Source organism: Rhea americana, unplaced genomic scaffold (assembly GCF_003343005.1).
Source record: "Rhea americana isolate MKP2758 unplaced genomic scaffold, rheAme1 scaffold_42, whole genome shotgun sequence".
Classification (NCBI taxonomy): Eukaryota; Metazoa; Chordata; class Aves; order Rheiformes; family Rheidae; genus Rhea; species Rhea americana.
In genome coordinates, this window is record NW_028186557.1 from 3,264,193 (window position 1) to 3,289,102 (window position 24,910).

At 45.9% G+C, this 24,910-nt stretch overlaps 1 protein-coding gene across 2 annotated transcripts in view; it reads left to right on the top strand.

Annotated features, from left to right (window-relative positions):
• Positions 1-24,910, top strand: part of RTN1 (reticulon 1) — a 114,634-nt gene that overhangs the window by 85,109 nt on the left and 4,615 nt on the right. Inside the window, exons 1-2 of one of the 2 annotated variants that reach the window (XM_085315064.1) lie at positions 11,044-11,358; positions 24,057-24,264. In XM_085315064.1, the coding sequence (XP_085171190.1) occupies positions 11,298-11,358; positions 24,057-24,264 (269 nt within the window). In that variant the 5' untranslated portion in view covers positions 11,044-11,297. Of the gene's footprint in view, positions 1-11,043; positions 11,359-24,056; positions 24,265-24,910 lie in introns of those variants that run through there. The other variant, XM_085315063.1, reaches the window with a different exon arrangement.

Sequence of the window (24,910 nt, forward strand, 5' to 3'; positions counted from 1 at the left end):
CATTTTCCTACAGCACAAGTCATTATTTTGGTCTGTCTCTGCGATGCACTCCTCCAAAGCATGCTGAAAAACAAAAATAATAATCCATTTATGTAACTCCCTGTGCGCGCTGCGCTGCCATTCTCTCTGCTCGCACAGTCACTACGCCACTGTGATCAACAAAAGAGCAAAAATCATTTTACTCGGTGCACACTCCATTTGCTCTGAGAACGAGCCCAAGTTCAGTTTCGTCCAGCTGTGATGCATTTGGTCCCCAGTCCCTAAAATCTGCAGTGCAGCACTCAGTGTCATATATCTACCATCAAAAGGGTTCTTTTTAATTTCAATTTTCTTTTATTTTTAATGATCCATTTGTCTCTTCAGACTCGGGAGCAGGGAGTGAATCGGCTCTGATTTGCAGCCACAGGCTGCCCGACCCCTCCTCTGCTTCCATGGAAACATGTGTTGGATGAGGGAAAAGCAGGCACAGACTTAAAGCACATGATTTCCAAAATACACGCTTCTCCTTGCAAGGGGTCATTTACCTCCCATTTGCACAAAAAGCAGGGTGAAGGGGGAAATCTCTTTAGGGGGCAACTTCTCGAGGTGCCTGGCTGGTGTTGCCGCAGCGGCCAGTGCGGCAAGGGAAGCCGTGTCATTCTGGTGGAGGCTTCTCCTCTTTTAGATTGCCAGGGCCCTTCTGGTCTTCAGAGTGATGGGTTCATGAACAGCAGCACCAGAAACTGCTCACCCCTTTAACTCCTGGGCTGAAGTCATCTTCCCTGATGGCCATTTTGAGTCTTTCGTTGTCTGCTGAAGCCACTCAGACCAATCTCTGCTTCCTTATCCTTTCCCTTCTTGGTTGCATGAATGTTTTGAGGTTCACTGAGTGCTTCAGAGTGGTTGAAAGATTGGTGGTAGTAGGCAAAAACATTTGGTGCGTCTCCTCCGGTGACCTAAAGGCTTGATTTGGTGGGGGGCACCTGCCCACATTGCTGGAGTCCGCCTGAGCTGCTGTTTCCCAGCTCAGCATGCAGCTGTTTGGGGCAGGAGATGAAGAACCAATGAACTGGTCATGATGCTGACAGTCATTTTTGGGGAAAGACAGCGAAGGTCTGAGGCAAGATGCCAGTCACTGCAGTTGCTGCAGATTCAGCGGTCTCTCCCACCTTTGAGAAAAGCCATCCCCCAGGGGACAGTGGTTTTGGGTCCTTCCACCATGACCATGGTGTTTGCTGAGGGCTTGCTGGGAGGGATCTCGCACCACGGTGTCACCCACCTCTCATTGCCATACTAGGAAGGTGGCAGGTGAACCACAGCAGTAGAGGAAAGAAGCATTTTCTCATCCTCCATCACTTGCAAAGTGTTTGAATTTTGAAGGCTGCTTCTGCCAGTGGCAATGTGAGGATAAAACAGAGCAGAAACCTTTTGCAAAACAAAGAAAATCTGCTTTTTCATTTCCGAGGCTGGGAAGCCATCTATCCTTGGCCTTGCAACAAAGTCCTGTCTCAGGCATGGAGAAGTAAAAATTAATGTTGCTCCACGCCGTCCGATGGTTCTGCAAGATTCGGGCTAATCAGAGCCCATCATTAATTAGCTTTGGGGAAATGTGCCAAGGGGCTTCTGACACTTCAGACGTGCAAAGTAATTGCCACATTTACTTGCTGGCTAATTGAGAGGCCAAAATAGACGGCGCTGGCTGGAGCAGACGTGCAAGGAGGGGATGGGACCAGGCTGCTCTGCCTTCCCGCGCCGCCCGGGGCTGCATTTGGGTGCGCGCCACGGTGCCGGACGCCCCAGCCCTGCACCCTGTGCCCCGGGCTCTGGTTCTCGCTCTGCACCCGTTGCTGGAGCGTGTGGCAACGTGCAGCAGCTCTCCCTTTCTCCAAATAAGTAGGTCTCGCCTGCAGGTTTGCACCCGGCGGAAAACAAACACATGCAGAGCCTCAGGGCTATTTTTATCTGAAACTTAGAGGCTGTTGTTTGTGGGAAACTTTGATCACTTCAGACRTCAGGCAACCTGGAAAAAAGGAGGAAAAAAAAAAGAAAACAATTAGAAAGCAAGTGTTTTAGAAGAGGTAGCAGGTGTTGTTTCCAAAATGAAGGTGTTTCCAAAACACCTCCATCTCTTGCAGCCCCCAGGACTAGACAACCTGATCTGGAGAGAGCCACAGTCTCTTGGCTTGGGGCTTCCCCGCTGCAGAGCTGGGAGCGCTCAGAGGCCGGGGTTTTCAAAGCCCAAACCCACAGGTACTGGGAGACCAGCAGGGCTCAAAAGCCTGCCAAGGATTCAGCAACAGCTTACCAAATCCAGCAAGCCCTGTGAAAAATGAGGTTCCTCCAAAACAACRTATTTTTTTTTATCTGATTGTATTTAAAGAGATTGGGTTTTTCTTGGATTTAAATGTAACCTGAAAATAATGTCATACCATTATGCTTTCTCTCTGATTCATTTGCAAGACATTAATTTTAAGTATGCGGCAAGTGATGTGCAAGAGCCTTAGATGGGATATAGAGATATTGTGCTTTTGTTTCCGGACTGCCTGGGTATTTTTATTTAGAATCAGGTATCTGACACAGTTACAAGTACAAAGGGATATTTGGTGGTACYGGTGCCAGTCAGGGATTTTCAGCAATGCCCCACGTACTTGAACGTTTGCCAGGAGTGAAACATATGGAGAAAGTAGTTCAAAAATCCCAGCAGATCTTTTGCAATGCTTGCCCAGTCCTATTTAACTATTTTCTTTGAAATCCTCTAGTCTCTGCAAAAACCCAACCTGTTGCAAGGGAATTCACTATTCATGCAGCAAATGCAGTCTGTTATTCTTCCACCTTACATTGTTCGTAGGCAGTGCTCTGGGGTGAGGGTTATTTCTGTATCCCTGCGTATCCCTAGTATTACTCTCAAATTACTGCTATTTCCACCGTATCTGTGCATCATTCATTATTGAAGTAGAATGGTTAAATGTACTGTGATACGAGGAAAACATTTTCCCTAATTCAGTTTTGCCCGGTGAACTTTCCTGCTGCTTATTAATTGATAAAGATGTCAAAATAAATCCGTTTTAAATATGTATTCAAATTTGCGCTATACCTCATGTTCCRCTGAGCGCAATTCTCCTTCTAGAAGACTTGGAGAGCATCAAGGTTAAATATTTTGACATATTTGGGAGCTGAGACTTTCACGGAGTAACAGATACATTCTTCCTGCTGTATTCCATTTATAGCTGCATTTGGGGACATTCGGTTTGCTTTCCTACAGGAGACTGATGCTCTGCCGAGTCCAATTTCTTGCAGTGGTCACGTCTGCTCCTCCACCACTTTTTCTGGGCAATCACTCCTTCTATTAGAGTTTTCTTCTTCTAAAAARGACCCAATCCTTCCTTGTTCCTATGCGGCGCCGGTGGCGGCTGCTGAAGTCACAGTGAAGTTCCCCCACCTCCACCACACTGATGTAAGGTGACTTTGAAGGAGAAAATGTTGTTAAGGGGCCCAGAAAGGTGAATTCTGCTTTGGCTGATACTGGTGGGCAAAGAAACCAGCTGAGTGTGTTTTCAAACCAAATTCTGCTATCCTTACTCATGTCTTACCCTAYGAATTTTTTCCATCATCTTTCAGTGCTGCCAAAGACATTACAGCATCCCTCTCTGCAGCTCACATTTTTTAATGAATTCATTGAGACAGGGCTGAGAGGAGAGCAGTCATCTTCATTTTGCAGTTGGGAAACTGAGTCAGGAAGCTTTCCCCAGATTCGTACTCATCCTAGGGCTGGTGGCCTGTCCTTCCTTTGTGGGAGGAATCAGGGAAATAGAGCTTTTGTGGTTTCACTGCAATATCATGCAAATCTGAATTCTGTAGTCCTTCTGGTTTGGCCATGTAAACTCAGAGTAATCTTTTTCATATATCTTTAACCCTTTGGCCTTCAGAATGGGAAGCAAAAATGTCCTTTCTCAGATATTCAAATCCAGGGGACTTCTCTGGGGTCTGCTTTTTCTTTTTCCCCCTTGTCCTCATTTTGCATCCACGTGTATAAAATACCTGGTTGTAGAGGTGACTGGTGGAAGTCCCTAACGGGMTGGTTGCTGGCCTTGGGGTTTCATGGCATGTGTTGCTGATTTGGTGCTAGGGGGTTGTTTGGCACGGCTAAGGGTATCTCCTTGTTGTGCCCTTCCTCTTCCTCATGCCCGTGCGAGGGTGTGCGCTGGAGGAGGGCCGCCCCCACCACTTCTGCCATGGTTCACTTTCTGCACGGCTGCTCTTCCAGGCGATGTCCCGAAATGCCCCACAAAACCATTTTCCCTGTGTTTTTCCCCGGTAAGTGTAATTCCGACTACTTTCCGGGCAACACTTCTGGAGCATCATTTCCTGATCTAATTCTWCTTACCCTAGGGGTCCATAACAACATTTAAAAACCAGAGCGCTGTCTTCATCGTCCAAAGTGTTTTCTCAGGCACAGTGCTCGTCTTGGCTTTCACCAGAGCTCTGATCAGAGTCTCTTTGCTTTTCCCCTCCCAAAGCCTGGTACTGACATTCGTGCTTTACATACTAGTATTTTAAATCCTTCATTACTGCTTTTAGGTTTTTTTCCCMAAAACAATACTAATGCACTTCTCTTTAAGAACTGTTCCCCAGCCTTTTAGTACCTGCAGCATCATTAGCATTGCTACCAGAGACGTCCGAGCTCACTGCCTCATCTCCCACGGTCCTTAGCCCTTCTCCTCATCACAGGGATGTTGTCACGCGGGATGGAGACGACCACCACCCAAGCTGTCCCCTTCCTCCTCTATCAGTTTGGCAATGTATTTTTCAGTGTTAGCCTGCCTTTTAGCTGATGGGGATCTCTGCAGAAAATGTTGTATGAGTGATCCGTTGTTATGTTCTGGAGAAAGTGACGGTTGCCATGACAATCGCATGTCGGTGGAGCCGGTGCTTGCATGGCCGCAGCACTTGCACACCTCTGCCACGGATGAAATCCCTCTCCTGATCGGGCAGAGGAAAGGGGAAACGGGGGTGTTGAGGCTGAGGGGCTTCAAGCCTTTCTTGGAGGGGCTTCAAGAAAGCAACTTGCTTTGCGGAGCAGGAGCCAGAGGATGGGGTCTGGTCTCCAACAGGTTGCTCTGCACCTTCACMCTCCTACTTGGGTTGGGCCAGCGGGAGGGTTGCTGGGTGCAGGAGCCGAGGAGATGGTAGAAATGGGCCAACCAGAGCCCGTTCACCAGCCCTGGTGTGCCTCTGAGACTCCCAGGCTGCTTAAGAGGCTGGTGGCTTTGCTGCAGAAGAAATCCCTGTCTCCTGAGCCTCTGCCTGCAGGCTGTTGGTTTAATTTGCAGTCACACTTRCACAGTTTGTCATCGTGTTCGCCCTCCACCGAAGCGTCCCAGCCCCTGAATCAGCACTTGGAGCTCTGAAATTTGGGCAGGATCCCAACAGGGCTGGGAGGGGAGGCTCTCCCCACTGGGCTGGCAGTGTGGCTCGGGGAGTTTCTGTGGACATACCTTCACCAGGGGACGCAGGCAGAGCAGAGCTGCCTTAGCCCAGCACCTGGACATGGGGAGCAGCAGAGAGCAGGGCTGGGGCTTGGCTGGGCAGGACCTGTCTCTCCAAAGGGGAGACTCCTCTGTTCCCCAGCATCCCTGTTCAGCACCAGGCAGCATTTAACCATTTCCAAGGGGAAAGCAATCCCAATTCTTTACAGTCTTGCTTGATCTCCACTACTCTAGGAATGACAGCCTTTAACACTTGCATGCAACATGTATCMTAAGAACACAGGAGGCTCCTTTGCTGGCGTGGCCGGATGTTATGCTGGGTACTGCAGAAATAAAGCCTAAAAGCAGATGGTGCCCCAAATTTAAGTAGACCAAGCAGACCCRGAGATCTAAGAGATGATTCCCAAGGTCATGCAGAAAGCCTGTGGCAGACATGAGAATYGAAAATAGATCTCCTGAGGCCCAGGCATACTGTGGTCTCAAACCTTTCTTTCCTTTTGTCTTCCAGTCCATTAAGATCAGTTAATGAAATGGGATTAATAATACCAGCTGCAACACCAGCAATGCTGTAAGGGAGAAAAATTTAGCAGCATAGGCTGAAAAGTGATAGGCCTGAAACYTGGGGTAGGCTGGCACTGCTGCAACGCAAGTTCTGTAAGAGCCCACTTCAGTGGGGGAACTCTGGGAGTCAGCCAGAGCTTTAGGGTCTCGTGAGCCTCACCAGCCACATCTTAAAGAAGGAAATAAAATGTACCAAATGCACCCCCAGAGGAGGGAAACATCCAGTTTTAAGGTTCCCAGCACTTGAATGTTGTCCTACTGGAAAGAATCAAAAGACTTTTCTAGGTCAATGGCAGGAATAGAGCCTTCATTTTTATGATCCTTATGGTTCAAAAATAACATTAAAGAACGAAGAAGAATTTATCCATCTCTGAAGATCCAGGAGCAAATACAGATTGGCTCTTACGTGCTGTTACCTGCTTTAGTTAATGGGCTCAGATGGGATTGTGGAAGTGCTAGATATCTCTAGGATGGTCAGTGAAGAGGATCTTCAGGTTTACTGAGGGACCATGGGTAAGGCTTCCCTCCTTAAGTGTCCTTGCTCCAGGTCCTATCTACTTCATACCACACAAAGGCAAAGTGGCTAGCAGCCCCTCATCTACACTGGGGCTAGATCCCACTAGCGTTCATTTGCAAGAAGAAATGGGTAGTGCTGGTTTCTACTGGACATGCAGGGTAACTGAAAGTTGATGTCCTTCATTCTGCATACCAGAGGTTCAAGAGCTGAAATGGAAAATTGTTTTCTAATAGTAGGGCCAGCTTTCAGATTTGCTGCAAAAGGGTTCATTTACCAGGACTCAAAGGCCTCCTCATTCCCAGGAAGGGAAGCAAATGCAAACCGTATTTCACCTGATTTGATTCCTTCACCCACTCATTTGACTCATATCACATGGTTGTCACCTAAAACTCATGATRAGCTTAGGTTTTAAGCAAAAGTGCTCATGAAAAAAACAGTTCTGCTGAGAAGAAAGTGAAACAGAGGCAGCTGAGCAGAAACTTAGCAACACATCTCAAAACACAATTCTTGTCCCTGTGAACAACCCAAATATTTTGACTGATGATTTAAAAAAACCCTCATAAACCCAGGCATTTTCTGTAAGAAATCGCAAGGAAGCTGGAACATTATGTGACATGCTGGGACATGGGGTTTCTTTTCTTATGAGTACTGGATTCAGACTTAAATTGCACCTTTTTTTTGTCTTTTTACCAGTTTTTATTGATTTCTTTTATAGGCTAAGGACCTGCAGAAAAAAAAAATAATTCATCACCGTCTTGCATCTCCTAAGAGAAAGCACGAAAGGCACAGTGCAAGAGACAGCAAGAACAAAGCTGTCTATGAACCACCTCGACCTGGACAGTGATGGACCTGAAATGGCCTTTGGTGTCTCTCAGGCTGGTCTAGCTCATGACCATTTCAGCTGAGCTGCCTCTGAGCAGATCTGCAGCTTAGAAAAACACACTGTGCAAGAGTCAGCACAAGAGGGCAGGAAGGGACTAGAGCAGAGCCTGCTCTGGCCCATCGCTCAGTTATTGGCAGCCTCTTCACTAAAATGTAGTTGCTGGCTGCCCTTGGATTGCAGTCCTCCAGCAAAAATTCCCCACCGCTTTTTAGAGCTTCGAGGCATATTAATGCAACATTTAAAATAGCATCCTCTTTATTTTTATTGCTAATGCTGAGAACATATTAGCTAGGAACGAAACTCAATGATCACCCTTAATGTTGTTTGCATAAAGCACTAAATGTCGAAATMTTGCAGCACCAAGTTGCAGATCTGGTGCTGTCCTCAATGTGTCCCACAAAGYGTTGACGTGGAGTGATGCAGAGTGATGTTCTGAAAAAAATAATCATTCAGAAGGGTCTTCAAAGTCACTGTACTTAGAGCAGAACTGCCAATGATTTTGGCTCCATCTCTGAACTTCTTAAGTATTCTTTGAATGATGATTTCTACCTTTGCCGTTCAGCAGGACTGTTAAATGATGGCCCTGCAGTTTATGCAGTGYGTAACCCTTCCTGTGATAGGATGGAGTGGATGCTTCTGAGCTCTTCTAGACTCTCAGGTGTATTCAAGTATATTTACCTAAAAAGCCTTAAATGTTGCTACCTCTGACCTCATCCAGAGCTCATTGGCTGGGTCAGGATGAGTTGAAGGCAGCCAGTTAACTTTATTTTAGTGACTCCTTACCCCTTACTTCCTACTTACATGGGTCATTATCTCCAGCAGAACTATTTAATGGGCATGTACTGATGAGCCCACTTGGCATGCAACTGTGCCATCAACAGTAAACTTTGGGTGATCTTGCTAAAACATCTCAAGATCTGTAATTATTTCAGTAACATCCTGTAGCAAAAAGAAGTTTGCCATGGACAGTGCTCTGAAGGGAAGGAAATTCTACTTAATGCTCTTAATCCTGCTTCTGTTCACCATCACAGAAAAATTCTCCTCCAACACTGCAGTATCCTGCTGTTGATGTCAAGGGCTTTGACCTGTGCACTTCTTGCCCTTTTTGGGTCCAGGCAGTACTATGCATGTCTGTGCCTTCCACTCTGGTCTTTAGGCACGAAGTTAGTGGTTCTGGTTTAGCTTAGTAAAGAAATATTTCCCACCCTCAGCCTACTGACTGTCAGCTGCTGAGTCCTAATTCTGATCCACTTCTTACTGAAAGCCTAATTCAAATTTTAGTTGTAGAAAAGCATTTCTTATCATTTACGATTTTAGTTCTGGACCTATGTGTTGCTGGTAGGGATCTTGTTAAACTTTTTGTGCAATTCTAAGTAGACCCATGTGCAACTTAAAGCCAGGCACTGCCTGTGTCCATCACCTGGCTCAGCATTGGGAAGCTCCAGTGGATAAGTTATTACAGGCTGGAAGATGTTCTTATCTCATTCTCACTTTATAAATAGGTTCATCTCTTAGCTTCAGTTCTGTTCCCGTTCTGACATGAAAGTATTGTTCTCATTATCACCAACAAAACCACAGGTTCTAGTTTTCCTGAATTAAAATAACTCTGAAGTGGTGTGAGAGAAACCAATTATATGGGCCAGATCTGARGAGCCACTTTTTCAAAATGAAGTGTGAATTTAAGCAGGAAAAATAATGATAGGGATTGTTTTGGTAGCCTGCAGAAGTAGGTGGAGACTTAAAGTTTGGGGCTAGGAAAATCCCTGCCAGCAACGAAGGAAGAACGAAGGAAGAAGTCATCCCCATGGTTCATACACAAATGGGGTATGAAGTGYACATGGACTGCTCTCCGATCCAAGGGAAGTCTTTCATACCTGTCTGAGGAGTGTGGGTTACCGTGAGACCGAGCAGAGATTTTTTGTCTTGGCACTGCTGTGTTGCTAGTGGTCTAGCYATGAGTTTCACTGATGCACTGATTTGGAGGTATCTTTGTTTCTTTTCGGGCACTCCAGGATTTAGCAGTTTTTTGTGTGTAAAGGCTCTGCTTTATATGCACTGCTTGTAAAATTCCTTGTTTCATGAATTGGTGCTGGGAACCCTATCACAGAGCTGTAGTCAGCATGCGRGGCAAAAAGCAATAGGGACATCTTCTGCTGTTGAAAAATATCTAAACCAGTCAGTCCGCTTTGAGAAACCATTCCTTGCCAGGTCTCTTCTTCCTTTTTTAATCAAGCCAGGAAGCACGCAAAATCATCAAGACTCATAACATTGTTTGCAGATTGTTTAATCTTACTATGTGCAATGACAGTTGAAGCCAGTTATGCACCAATTAGTTAATTATTTCTCTGTTAGGGCTGCAGATGGTGGATCTAAGCCTAGATAGAGCAAGATTTTGGTGAGATTTCAAAAATGGTTTTGAAATACGAGTAGTGGCTTTTGGTCTTGGTAATCATGGCAGAATTTCCTGGGTAAAGGTTAAGATCTAACTATGGTGGAGTGCTCTTTAAATTCTGGCTTTCTTCCATTAGATGATTTACCTGAGGGAAGGATAAGTGACTTACTACTGCCAGGTGGAGGAGATCTCTGTTAATTCAGGTATCAAATACCTTTGTTTTGGGAGCCAAAAAAACAGAAGAGGTTCAAACTCAGTTCCCCATGCTGATGTGTATGTGACTGCCTGTGTCAGTTTCCATAAAATAAAACTAAATTCAATATAATGTAGCTAAAGGAAAAATATTTAATATGAGARCATGATCTAAGAGATTAAATACTGCCTCAGCACTGAGAGCTCTCCAGTTGCGATCACTGGGCTGATAGTGACTTGGTCRGGTTTGATAGGCCATATCTCAGGTGAAATGGGCTGACTTCTCTGGGAGATTTTCTGTGACTGATTAAAAAAAATAGAAACTGAAAAGGCAATAGGGCTGCATGAATTTGGGGCGTCTTCTTTCCCAGCACATGGCAAGTAAGTACCTTGCAGACATTGCTAGCTATGATATCTGTAGGGGATACTTTTAGTAGCTTCTTGATGGGGAAACTGAGGCAGGGAACATGTCTAAATTGAGAGAGGAGAGAGGGTGCAAAAATTCAGCCATCATCCTGTAAACCATCACGCTTGTACTACCAGTCCTGGTCTGTACAGCATTTGGGGGCAGGGAGAGGAGGCAGCGTTCATCTCCCAGGTGCCCAAAGGAGGGTCCTGCTCGCTCTGCCCAGCACCCAGTGCTGGGGACAGGACAGCTGTGGTTTCCTGGCTGTCATTTCCTTGTGTTTCTGGGATAGTTTTGAAAAAATAGCAAAGCAGGTGTTGCTCCGACAGCACCAGGCACTGCCCTTGCTTTTCTCCTGGGCAGAGGAGCAGGAGAACCGGGCAGGGGAGAGGGGGCATCAGAGACGACGTGGGGGAAAGAGGGAGCGGGGGGGGGGGGGAATTAGCCCCTCGTGGAAAACCGGAGCAAACACCGGATTTCATCACACTCCCAAGAAATTTCTGGAACGGGAATAGTCACAACGGCGCAGAAACCGCCCTCCCGCCGACACCCACACCCCGATTTGTTTTTATTCCTTCGCCGCCAGCCTTTAACCGTTTCGGGGCGGCTCCGCCGAGCTGTCGCTCGGGAAGGGGAGCGCATCCCCCTTGCCAAGGAGCCTGCTCCCTGGGGCAGAGCCCATCGCCGTGCTGATTTGCTGCAGTGGAGACCGCAGAGCGTGCGGTCTGCCCTCCCCCCCCATCGCCCGCCCCGCCGCAGCCCGTAGCAGAGCGGCGAGTCGGCAGCGCAACCTACGCGCCAGCCCGCCCCTGCTCGGGGATGCCTGGCCGCTAACGCCGTGCCTCCCGCCCCAGGACCGGCAGCTCCTCGCCCCCGCCGCGATGCAAGCCACTGCCGACTCCACCAAGATGGACTGCCTCTGGAGCAACTGGAAATGCCAGGGTATTCTATCTGTTCCGGTGTTGCATGCCGAGCAGGACTGCATGGGAGCAGGGTCCAGCCCTTCGTGCAGTGTTCACCTGTGGGCCCTCTTTGCATGCCGTTTTCTCTCCCTCCCCGTGAAGCTTTTGTTTGGGGTGATTTAAGACAAAAGCCCTTAATTCGGTTCTTTCAGGGTATTTCTCCAGCCGGTTCAGCCTAAAAAGCATTACAGGACCTTGCTCCTGACCTTACCGCTCATTTCCAAAGCATCCCCCCCCCCGCTCCTGCCACCACCCTTGCAGTTAGCGGCGCCTTCCCTCCTCCCTGGCGGTCCCTGGTGCTCTGCCGCCGGCAGGATTTGCTCCCTTTCGGGCTCTAGCAAAGCCGAGCGGCTGCGGGGTTGCGCCGGCCGGGGGTGCCGAGGGTTGGAGGCGACGGTGCCGGGCGCATCCAGCCGCCGGACACACCCAGGGCTGGGGCTTAGCCCAGCGGCGACACAAAGGCAGCGCAGCTCGGGCGAGAGGCCGCCGCCGCGCTTCGCACTTTGCGAGATAAATAAAAAAATATATATATTATGCATTTTATATACATATATATATATATATATGTTGCTGCTCTTCCGAGCGCTCCGCGGAGCCGCCTCGGGGGCGAAACACTGCGGCGCTTCGGCGCGCGGCCGGGCGCGGGCGCGGGCGCATCTTGCGCGGGGCGGGGCGGCGCTGGCCGCCCTCCCCGGCGCCTCGGGCCGCTTCGCAGCCATGTTTTCCGGCGGCTTCGCGCTGCCCGGCGAGCGCGGAGCCTTTGTTCGGAGGAAAGGCGGCGCCGGGGGGCGCCGGGGCCGGGGGGGGGGAGGCAGCGGCGCAGCCCGGGGGCTGCTCTCGGGCGGGCTCGGCTGCACTGCGCGCCTTAATTTCGGGGTGCTTGTTCGGCTCCGAAGAGGCGGTACGCGCTGCGGATGCTCGCGGTAGCATCCCTGGGAGAGGGAGCCAAGCATCATCTCGCTAACGGGTCCAGCGCTTTCAGGCAGAGAGCCTCGTACCTGCTGCTAAAAGCAGCAGGAGAGCTCCCCAGAGCGATTTTTTTTGGGGGGAGGGGGGAGATGGGGTGGGGGGCGGTGGGAAGCAGGGAGCGACCCTTTGGGCAGACACGGTTGTCTGCAGGGAGCTTGCGATTTTTTGCAAACCTTGAGTCCCGCGCCCAGTTGCAGAGGGTTTTCGCACGAAGATGAGGCGCTGGGAAATAAGCAGAGGCACCTGCTAAATGCCAGCTGYCCCGGCCTTTGCACGCCGTGCTCGAGCGCTGGGCTTTTCTCCAGCACCGCGCRGTTCCCTGAGCCGGCGTGCGAGGGCCACGAGCAAAGTTCGGGGCGGCTTTTCATCCAAGCCTTGCACAGGAACTTCCATGTTAGGTGGGGTTTTGGTTCGTCGGTTTGTTTTGTTTTTCTGGTGACCAAAAAAGACTGAATAGTTTGCTGATTCTCGTAAAAATCGTGAATTTGCTGAGTCAGGTGGTTGAGCCTGTGTTTAGAGGCTGGCTGAGTCTTTTCCATTTTTATCAGGAAAAGCTRAATTTATTCATAAATTTAAAAGCAAGGGGACAACAAAGGGCATGCTGCTATTAATTAATAATTAATAATAATAGTAAGCTTTCTCTCCCTCTCTGCTCTCCTTTTTTGAAAGCAAGAGGTAGATTTGCTGAAAATTGAGTGACACAATATGCACCATGCCGATCTGAAAAAATATCAGAAAAAAAAAGCAGCGCAGCTAGAATAAAGCACTTGCCTCACTTCCACATCATTTGCATATCTTTTTCTTTTTTTCTTGGGTGGTGCTTTATGCTATCAAAATGATCCTGCAGAAAACAGAGAGTCATGGAATATTATTTCTGCCTGAAATATTCTTTGATCAATCCCAGATAAAATGGGAAGGAATTTAAAATTCAGAAGAATAAAAACTGCTTTTCATTGATTCTTTTGATATCTATTATTCATGCAGTCTCTGTGTCAGCCCAGAATATCAGCTTTGTGAAAACCTGAAGCTGTATAATTTTGTCAACTTCATTAATTATCAGTGGAATCATTGATTCTTCTCTTGAAACTTTTAATATGGCTGTGAACATAACAAATGCAGATACAGATCTCAGTAAATATTGAACGTAGCTGAAATGGTGGACGTACAGTGTTGAGGCTAGCATAACTTTTAATGAATAAGCAGTCAGACCTGCAGCTAATTAAATCTCTGCTTTGTCTTTACAGTATTTGTGACTGATGTAAAACTGGGTAGGGATCCTGAGAAGCTGCAGGGATACTGGGTGGAGCTTTGGCTTTGCCCAACTAAACTTATGTAGCATTACTTTCTTTGCAGTTAAGCAATCTATGCTGTTATATATCATTTAAAAACACTGTTATGTGCTTTTTTTTTTTTTTTTTTTTTTAATYTAGCCGTTCCGCAAGTACAGTGCAATTAGGTTGATGAAGATTATGATACCACCYTTAGGGAGGACAGGAGAGTGATTCTCCCCTGCTGGGCATATACTCCACTCAAAATACTATCATAGGAGGCTTTGAGARATTGTAACCAACCTCCATGCTCAAGTCAGCTTTCTCCGTGGATGTGATGCATTCAAGTAGGCTGGAACAGAATCATGCTTTTATGCATGACAGTGCAGAGGAATGCRCTCGATGGGGTCTGCTGGTTGAGGTGGGCCTCCATACAACAATGTACAGCCAGCATCATCAGCATGATGGGTCTTACACAAGGAACTGCAGGATGCAGAGCGCCCTCAGGGCTGGGCAGCTGGACCACATCTCTGTACTATCCATGGGGACTCAGCCCAGCTCGCAGGACTTGCCACCATGTGGCTTGCTGGATRGTAACCAGTTAGGGAGGTCCTGGCACTCCAGCTCACTAGTGCTACTTAACATCAGCTCTTTTGCATGCCAGCTCCTGGGTGGCTATGAGTGATGCAGTCCTTCCTGCAACCTCACCTTCCTGCAAGGTTTCTTAAGAAAGAAAATCTGAGTGATGCCAAGAAAAAGGCCCGTGAATTGTTCACAGAAATGATCTTAAATATTTTCCACATTATAATTACAATTTAGTGTGGGAAAGGACTTCAGATTTCATCAAATTCATCTAGCTTACATAACTTCACTGGAAAAGTGTTATTGTACAGTGTTTTTGGTGGCAGCTGTATCCAGAGATCCAGCTTCCTAGCTTGATTAATGTATCAGCTGGTTTCTAAAAGGTGCTGAGGAGCTATAGCAATGATTCCCTCAAATAGAGATGTTCAATGGCAAAAATATGGATATGTGACAGCTTTGCATGGAACGAATTTGTGTGTATTAGCAAAATTCATAGTGTGAAAGATGCAGTGGTGATTGTCAATAGGTGCCCTCATGCAGGGCTGTTGCACAACCCTTCCTGGAGCTCTCACCCAAAGGGCTGGATTTCAGCAGTAACAACATGGATATGTCTGAGCTGAAATCTTTACATTTGCATAGGCAACATCTCAAAGGGAGGAGAAATATAATGACTCTCTCAGTAGGGAAAATGAAGGTAAATTTCCCTTGGATTGTCCCATRTCAGGCTAAATTCAGAGCTCAAACTTGCTGTTTTTTTTCTAATAATTTCCGGTCACATTAATCATAAACGAGGAGGTAACTCAAATGATTTTTTTGTAAATGTCTGTAAGATTAATATCCCTTCTTTGTTCTAGAATGATCTTTTTATATTTAATAAATAAATTAATACCAGAGCCAAGAATTTAGACTGCACTGATGAAAGACAGTAGAAGCAAAGATACTCATCATTCAGAGCACACATTTCCAGGTGTCTTTTAGTACCTCCAGGGCTCTAAATGATGCTTTCTTGTTATCAGTGAAATGTTTCTCAAAGTGCCAAGTGATTCAATCAAGCACATTGCCATGAATGGCAACAAGATGCAAGATCAAGAGYTCAAATTTAGGGACAAACAGGACAAACTCTCTTACATTATTGGACTGCCGCCATCCCCCAAAACACCTTGGCTTAGGTAGTATCAAAAAATCAGTGAGGTTTTAATAGCTCTGCCAAAATGTGCTCTGTATACCTGCTCAGTTGTATCCGAAAGTATTTTTTTTTCTTTTACAAATAGGTGTACAGTGTTCTTTCATTGCCAGAACAAGGAGAAAATTCCTCTAAAGTGAGATTGTTTTAAGATGTTACCTGATGAGTAATTTAAACTCTTGCAAGAGGATGATGATGGGCCAATTGCTGAAAGTCACACTGGAGGGATTCTTTTGCTTTCATCAGGTCCCTAGGAAGTTTATCTCTGARTTTGGTGGGACTGCTTTGGCACTGAAAGGGATGTTCTTCCCACATCATATTGAATTCTCCCAACTAAAGTAGATCTGAGCCATTAATTTTGAAAATCTCCACTTATTTAAAAAGTTTGGATCGAGTTAGGAAACGTGTGAGTCTGTTATTTTGATCAGGAGCATCTTGGGATAATCTTAACRCTTCCATAGCATCAAGTACTTTTAGGGACTCTGGGACTCTGGTCTCCTTTTTCAGTCTGCTCAGAGAAGAGCAATAGCTGGCAAAAGCAGGTAGTGATACGTTTGATGAGAAAATCTTGTAGTGAGGAGGCTTTCTCCTGCTTATTTGTTAAGTCCTGGTCTTGCAGCCTCTCTCATTTATTTGAGGAAAAACAAACTCACAATAGAGTTGTGCGTGGAGCAGTTGCAGGGCTGATTTTTACTGTCAACCCTGTTGTACTTTCTTCTGCCCTACTCAAGCCTGCTCTAGTGCCTCACCTAAGGCAATCCTTTCTTTCTTTCTTTCTTTCTTTCTTTCTTTGATCAGTATGGGGACTATTGATAGAAATAAGGATCTTGGAGATGGGAGAAGGATATGATCTAGAGGGTGTCCCAAATCAAGACTTTCTGCAGGTACTTCGTGTCAATGTGCTGTGTGTGGTATCCAGAGGTGCAGCATTACCCTATATGAAATCCTCTGAATCTCTCTGAAGCACCTGCTTAAGGGGTGATACTTGTTTGATATGAGGGTTTGTCTTTCTTTTTTTGTTGGTAACATGAGTTACTGAGCTCACCAACTAAGCCAGGCACCAAAGGTTGTTGCTCTGAAAGAGATTTTAAGCCATCTGGCTTGCTCAGAGTCCCCGGTCCTATCCCTGCTCTGGGTCATCTTGCACCGAGGTTTGAGGAGCAAAGTGTTGAGCCTTAGGATAGATGGATGGTAAAGTTATAAAGCTGAATCGAGGACAGGTTGCTTACAGACAGTGTGTGTACAAGAGGATGAAAGATGGAAAGCTCCCACAGGGCTGGAGATGAAGGATAAAGAGGGATTTCTCATAAAACAGCACGGATATTCTGTCTTAGCTTTGCTGTTTATCACAGCAGTCTCCTGAAAGCACCACACTGCTCATTAAAAGTTRTATCTATCTGTATTACGTTTGAGTCAGATCCCTTGAGGGCAGGGGAGCAAGCACCACACTGGATCCTCCACTGGAGAGAAGAGAGAAAGCCTGGCCCTGCAGCCTGGGACAAAAGCTTCCTGTGGAAGGATTCACTGGCAATACAATATCTACACATCACTAAAACTACATTTTACTCTCCCTACATGATGTGCCAAGCAATTACTTTGTCCTTGTGCCCAGGCAGCTGTGGAGGATCTGTACCGGGGCCTCGTAATGCAGCAGGCAAAATGGTGGAGTCATTGGAACCGGTGCGAGAATTACCGTTGGCTTCATGGGGAACAGGCTTTCATCTCTTTTCTCTGATCCTGGTAACACGTGTATGTATATATCCCCACCCTCACAAAGACRTACRTGTATGCAGATGTGTTGCTTTCATKGTATACTTTCAAGTCTTTTATTAACGTATGGTGAGAAAGCCAAGAGGTACATCTGTGTCTGATGATGTGCTTTGCTGTAGCACTGAGGTGTCCAGCTTTGGTAASAAGTGAAGTCAGAGGCTTTCATAAGCTTCATCAGACCCTAACCTGAAATTTCTTTGAGTGTGAATGGTATTTACTGCTAGTAAAAGATTCTTCTCTAGTAGTAATATTTGTTGTCAAATACTTGTTGTGACAAATGCTGTAAACTAACAAAACTACCCTTGTTAAATTAGTTTTTCTGAGCTTTTCACTGCCAGAAGGCCTGAGAAATGAATCATGGGGTTTATATATTGAATTAAAGGCTGTGTATAGGCAGTCTTTTCTCATTTCTCATTAACACTACTATTATATAGGGAATGAAGCTGTACAAACCTATTGATTTTTATCTCCTAGGGAGTCCCAGTGGGACCTCCATTGTTGGATGGTAGTTTGATCCCGTCAAAGGTTGTTATTGGTATGCTGAGGAAATTGTAATCTTTCATTTGATCCTTAAGGCCCATTGGCCACATTTGAAAGCTGGGTAGAAGGTTTTTGCACACACYTTTTGTTCTGAATCCCATGGTAAATGCTGCCCTCCTGCATTTTTATRTATCAGACAGTTTTGTGCAGTAGAGGAAAAACTTGCAAAGGCAGAAGGAGAAAAAAGAGCAGAGATTTTCAGGGGAAGAGTGGGAGAAGCTATGGAAGATGTAAAGTAAGTTGTTCAGTCTGTGCACAGTCAATCTTCATTAATTTTCATCTTAAAATGCTCACTTTCAGACAGGGAATGGAAAGATTCTCTCTTCTCTTAAAATAGTATTTTTTTCAAAGAATAATCATGCCAGAGTCTGAAGGTAGAAGAACATTTTAGCTACAAGACAGTTCAGATCCCCTATTCTCCATCTGGGATCTTCTCCCAGGGTTAGACAGAGCCCAGAAGACTTGGGCTGCAGCTGTCCCACACCGTGGTGCTTTTGGGGACCCCCTAACCACTGGAGCTCAGTCCCCTGGSTTTCCACCAGTGCCCTGAGAGCCTCCGATTCAGAAGCATCACTCCTTAATCCATCTTGGCTGTCTCAAGCCTTTTACCCCTTTCATCCAGTACTGCCCTTCCCAGGTCTGTCTTCTGGCTTTTGTGATGCCAAATATCCAGGAATAGAATTATTTTTGGCTGAAAGCCATGATGTGAGCCAGAAGACCTTTCAGGCACTGTACGCAAGAGCTGTTCTTTGCTGGCACAAACATTGCATGCTGCTGCATTACTTATTTKACTTATTTTTCAGTCATTACTCTTAACTTGTGCCACAAGCACTAGTATTTATCTAATACTCATATCAGTGAATGCTTGCTTGTATCAGTGGATATGAAGGAGGGTTTGATTTTGTGGATTGTTAATCTAGGACTTGGCACAGAATGGAAAGCGCACATTAGTTTAATGAGATGACACTATAAACTGGCTGAGACAGTAACTGACACACTTGAAAGCTTTTTCTTTCAAATTTAAGGCTAGTTGAGCAGCATTTTACAAGTTATGTAGTCTGTTTAAAAAAAAATATGGACAGGTGATGCTTTCAAGTAAATAGCTCATCAGATGTGTTTCTCCAGAATAACTCGTCAAAGAAAGTTACGGTCTGCAGCATCGCTGTCTTAGCGATTGCTGGCAGGTCCCCCTTAACAAATACAAGCAGTTTTGAGTCTGAGTTGTTCTGGCCAAAACTGGAGTCCTTTTATACCTTCACAAACAAACCAKCGCTCTGCTGCATTGTACAAGAATGAGTGCAAAGCGACCGAAGGAAAGACTCTGACACCCTCCTTGTAGGAGGTTAAAAGGAGATCATGGAAAGCTACAGCTGAACAGCTTGTGCATGTTAATGGACATAGTCAGGATTTTAGAGTTGGGATTTTCAAAACAGAAGTAAGGTACCCAAATCCCAGCGAAACTGAGCCCACTTTCAATGCCTGTCATGCTAACGCCTGCTTGCAAATCCTAGCTGCAGACCTGAGGTGCTCTAAAGCTTGGCATTTTGTCTATTTAAAATACATCCTGCTTAGCCAGGCAGATTGACCTACTGTCAAATTGCATGCACATCACATATCAATAGCCTCACATGGCACCAGCCTCTTGCTTCATGCATATTCAGTGTGTGTTTTTCAAAATCATGCCATTGTAGTTGGGCCAGAGCAGCCACACACATACACACACACGCATGCATGCACACAACATACACCACGTTTGCCATGTACTCCGGGCTTGCAGGACCCTCACCTACACCAGGACCTTTTATTCTTTCCCTATGGGGGAATTTTTCTCTGAGCATTGGCCAGAGAATCTGATTACTCCGTTGTTAATTCTTGCTGGGAGGGATCCCCTATCCTTCCGTCTAGTTTATCTGGGGAACTTTGTACCCACATGAGAGCCAGACTCGAAGCCTTTCTCAGCGTGGGGCCAGCACTCGCTGGCAAGTGGCTCTGGAGRGTGGGTGCAAAGATGTGCAGCCCCAGCACAGCTCCAGGCCCTGCCCTGCTTTGTAATTATGGTGTCCCGTACGCCGTGAGGCCWGTTAGAGCCTGAGTGACTGACACTGTGGTGCATGAAGAAGGGGCATATGCATTTACWGGCAGCTGTTCTTCACCAAAGGCACAAGCCACCATCTGTGTTTTGTAGCCTGTTGAAGGGCAGTAAACCCACTTGGGCCAGCAAGTGTTTGAGGGAGTTGTTTGCTGTCTAAGTCAGTTTTATATAAGAGTACAGAATGAGACTGAACTCAAAACAGCCACGTGAACATGGCTGATAGCCTCATCTTTCGTTTTTGTTTCCCTTCAGGATAAAAAGAGGGGTTGATGCAGCTAGTGCTTGGTTCACCTAATGAGGGACAAAATTCTTCATTGCTCTGCCCCTGGTATCTATGTTCAATGCCAAGTGCTGATGTGGCAGTTTTTGTTCGGTCTGATGTACGCAGTTGGAGGAGATTGTAGCCTGAGGAAGAAGGGAAAGGATCCCAGCCAGGGCTGCCTGCTGCATCCGTGGCCAGGCTGCTGCCCGTGAGATCGCTGTAATTCTCAGCCGTGTTAATGAGGTTGTCTGGGGTCTCTGCTGCAGCGTGGCTTGGTGCAAGCAATTCTGGAGCTGGCTGGTAGTGCATTCATACCCTTCCTGCTTCATCTTGCCCTCCTGCACTGGAGTCATAGCCACAGGGAAAGGCTTCTGCCTGTGGTTAGAGCTGGGTTTGTGCTCTCAGATGGGGCATCCAGAACTAGGCAGTGCATTCCCTGGTCCAGCTCCTGCTCCGTGTGCTCTTTCCACTGAGCTGTGATGCCCAGTAGGTGACTCTGAGTGGGGGATAGGCAGGACAGAGACTGTGTAGGGGTGGGCACGTGGCCCTGAGGCCCACTTTACCCCACTGCTGGGCAGTCCTCAGGCATTCAAGGTTGGCCCCAGAAGGGACCACACCAGCCCCTGTACCATCTGCTCACCTTAAAGGGAGATTTTGTTCATTAAAGGAAACAGAGGRTAAATGTAAAATAAAAAGCCTTTGAAGTGACTGAAAATGTAACTGAAGGAACATGCAAAGCTCTGATACGCAGGTGTTTTAAGCAAAGTTTAAATTCCAGGGAAAATGATACATCTCAAATCTCTGAGGCCTGTTGACACAAAAAATGCTTGATCCAGGGCAGCTTGTGGACTGCAGCTAGGCTCCATCATACTCCACCTTTTTCTAGCTCYGGGCTCTTGATCATGGAGATGAGGCAGGGGCAAGAGGGCTTGCATTGATGCACTCACCTTTCATCCCAGTTTGCTTCTTTTACCCTCTCCTTTTCCCTGCCCAAAGAGCCATCAGGTTCACATCCCCTCTGCACTGCCTCTTGCAGGGTGGTTTGGCTCACCACCTTGTCCCTMAGGCAAAGGAGGAATGGCTGCAGGAGCAGTGAATCGGGCCCAGACTGCTGGACACTGCAGCACTACAGCAGCTCTGCATCCATGCGAGGCAGGAGCTGGACTTGGTTCCTACCTTCGAATATCCTRACAGATCCACTGCAGCCTGTGAGTAGGCAGTTTGTGTCCCCAGGTTGGGCACCAGGATACATGCATAAAAATCTTTACGCTTGTATCTCCCTCCTCTGTGTTGTCTGTGGTGGGATTTTCCAAGTAGTAGTTGGCACGTAGTTTTTCCATGAACACGGGAATGTTTGCCTCAAGTCTCAAAGCCACAGGGTACCTCTCTCCTAGGTCTTACTTGGCTGGCAAAGGGAGCCAGCTGTCTTTTCATCTCTCCCATACATACATGTATCTCCAGAACTGTGTCATCTGGCCCCTGTCCATCTTGCTCTGAGTTGTGTCTTTCTTTAACTGATACGGCTTAGTAAATATTCCAGTAATTTCATGGCAGAAAGGTGCAATGTTCAGAATATATATTTACCCAGAAAAGGTCTGTGCTGAGTCACTCAGCATCCTTCCCATTGAGAAGAATGGGAGAATGCACTCTGGCAAATGTGTTTGAGGATACAGCCCATTTCCAGCCTGTGGAAATGAGGCAGAAGATCCTAGAGAGAAAGYGAGAGGGCTTATTTGCTCACTTTGGGTCTTATCTTCAGTTGCTATAAACTCAGGGAACTCCACTTAAATGGGTTTTCTTATTTTTGGCTCAGATCTTATCTGTTTTTCTCTACTGCCTACCTCGTAATGTTTTCCCTTACTGCATGGCCTTTTTGTTTCATCAGCAGATACGTTCCTTGTGGCGCATCCTGAGCTAGCTCRTCTGTGCTCATGTATTGTGAGACATGAAATAGAAGTATCTCCAGAAAGTGAGGTTCACCTAAATTTCCAGTASTGTCCTCAGATAAAGGAATTTTTAAGTATAAAAAATGATCAGGCTTTGAATAATATCACTTATTCAAATGCAGCCCGGTTGAAAGCACATAGGTTGCAGAATTTTCAGTGCAGAATTTTCAGTACATTTACTGAAAAAAAGAGAATGGCAAATGGTAAAAACCATTCACYTGTGCTCTAGATGCCACTTTGTATAGACAGTTTGTGAAGCTCACACTCCAGCCCTGCAACACTACAAGCAATCTGTTGAACACTGGCTGCCTGCTTAACCTCCCCACTGCAGGGGCATACTCTAGCTATGTCCTATCGGCATTTCGGAGCATTGCTCAATCCATACCCTTTGGTTTCTGCAGGAAGGAAACTTGAGCATATAGCTAGAAACACACTCTGTCCTCRTTTCTAATTTGCATAGTCACCACCCAGGACCCCAGCACCTGCCACTGAGCTCCCTCATCCCGTGGCTTGGATGTAATCCATACATCTGTTCATGTGTGCACATGATACAGTGCTGAATGCTTACGCTTAGAAATATGAAGGAGTGATTTTATTTTGTATATTGATGGAGAATATAATAGGATGTGAATGTTGCACAAAGGGACTAGWACTCAGTAATACAATAGCATTTTTTGGACTCAAGTGCATCACTTTGAAAAGTAATGCTAGTATGTGTAATAGTAATGAGTAATAGCTCATTGATTCAAGATAAACATGCAGTGGTGACTCACACTTCTTGGGAGATTAGATGGTAAGAGCTACTATGCTGGATTAATTTTGTTTGTTTTTGTATTTGTGAATTTTCTTTGGACAGATTGCAATTTTCCTGAATTGCTCTTTGTTCAGAATGATTTGTCAAGCAGCATCTATAAAAAAAAATGTTTGGCTGGTGTTGTGTTCAAGCTGTTCATGGGGACTTGTTCAGTGAACAGTATGAAATTAGAGCTGTTTTGTTTAGATTGTCRTAAGCTGGCTAGAGGAAGACTCCTCTCAGAAATAGGTTACAGATGTAAATAAACTAAATTCACCTTTATGGACTGGATACTCAGCAATCATTTCTTAAAATTTTGCTTCTATGCTTATTTTTCCTCTCAGTAAGATTGTGTTCTAGAGTAGTTGGGACAAAGTATACAGACCAGGTGAAAAACACTCTTAAAAAGAACTTGTTTACAAATGTAAAAACATTTGCTGAAAACGCTTTTCAGGATTCGCCTTGGTCTAATTAACATCTCTCATGTACCTACACAAGAAAAGTTATCTAAGATGCAGAAAGATCTTTCTAAAAAATATTTCTGAAATGGTGAAGTTTCAATRTGAGAGTTAGCAAAAGGGATTCTTTTGCACTTTAAGGTCTTATCTGTAAGATGATTCCTTACCTACATAACCATTAAGCAGTGAAAAAAAAGCAGGCATTTTTTCTCTCTCAGAACTTCAAAATAACAAAATTATATTGTCAAAACTTTCWGTGGGATACTGGCTTATTGTGGCTACCTCCAATCTTTCTCAGTTACCAACAATGAAAACTTGAAAATGTTTTGATCCAGAACATGAAAATATTTGGAGATTTGGATTCGTGACAAAAATAAATCCAAAATTTTAAYGTAAAGCAGAAACTTTTCCTGGTTGGAGGATAAATAAATGCAAGTTAGTGTGAAAACTTCCACGAAACCCTAGGAACAAAACAAAGCCCAGCATGTGGCTGCCTTGCTGCTGCAGGAGACCCACCATGCTGCATCTGGAGGATATTCATCCATCTTCTTAAACAGTGAAGAGGGGGCTGGTGAGACATAATACGCATGAAATAGAAGGATTTCACGCAGGTCATCAGTCTTGGTTTTTCTTAGTGTATCTCTGAAATCACTTTGCTCTCAGCAAAGTAAAATCCTGTTTAGGCTGGTATGAGAGGGAGCATTACTCCTCCCCTTGCTTTCCTCCAAAGGACCCTGTGCATCTCAGTGGCCACAGAGCTCGGCCTCAACACAGATCCCACGCCCATGGTTAACATCTCGGTCTTCTCTCCCCAGCTATCGATCTGTTGTACTGGCGTGACATCAAGCAGACAGGGATAGTGTTTGGGAGCCTCCTGCTGCTGCTCTTCTCCCTGACCCAGTTCAGTGTCGTCAGCGTCGTGGCCTACCTTGCCCTCGCTGGTCTCTCAGCCACCATCAGCTTCAGAATCTACAAATCGGTCCTACAGGCTGTGCAGAAGACGGATGAGGGTCATCCTTTCAAGTGAGTGCTTTGCAGACATGGCCTGGCTCCGCTTCTCTTGAAAAGGATTAATTCTTAGTGACAGTCAAGGTTTCTTTAGCTGCTGTTTTTATACCAGATACAATTTGACTTTTGCTTATAACAAGGAAAATATTTTTTTTCTATTGTTCAGTGTCTCAAGAGCCTTAAGATTGCATTGGTTCAGATTCTGGGGAAAAAAATCACATAAAAGCAATCATCTTTTAATACATAGGAAATTTTTGTGTGAAAGTCAAAAGATCCAGAAAACTAAGAGTGAATAGAGGAAAGGAGTTTCATTAGAGCTAATGATAATAGAGTGTCTCTGCMAGTAGGAGAAGCATTGCTTCTGGGCACACTCCACTGGGCACAGAGGGAGCTTAGTTATATCTTTTCTCCAGCACTGCTAGGCTGTGATGTGACAGGGCATCATCTTAGCATGATAGCTCTCACCATTCCCTGCAGTCCAGGCTGTTTGCTCCAGGAGAGCAGCAATCCTYTCTCCTCTGCTGTTCCAATGAGTCTGTGAACCAGGTCAGGGAACTGCTCTGGTTTACAAACACAGTTCTGAGAAAAGGTCCTATTGGGTTCCTGTTCTGTCTTCTCAACGTGGGTCAGTTCTGTGATCTGWCTCGCAACTCGGGCACAT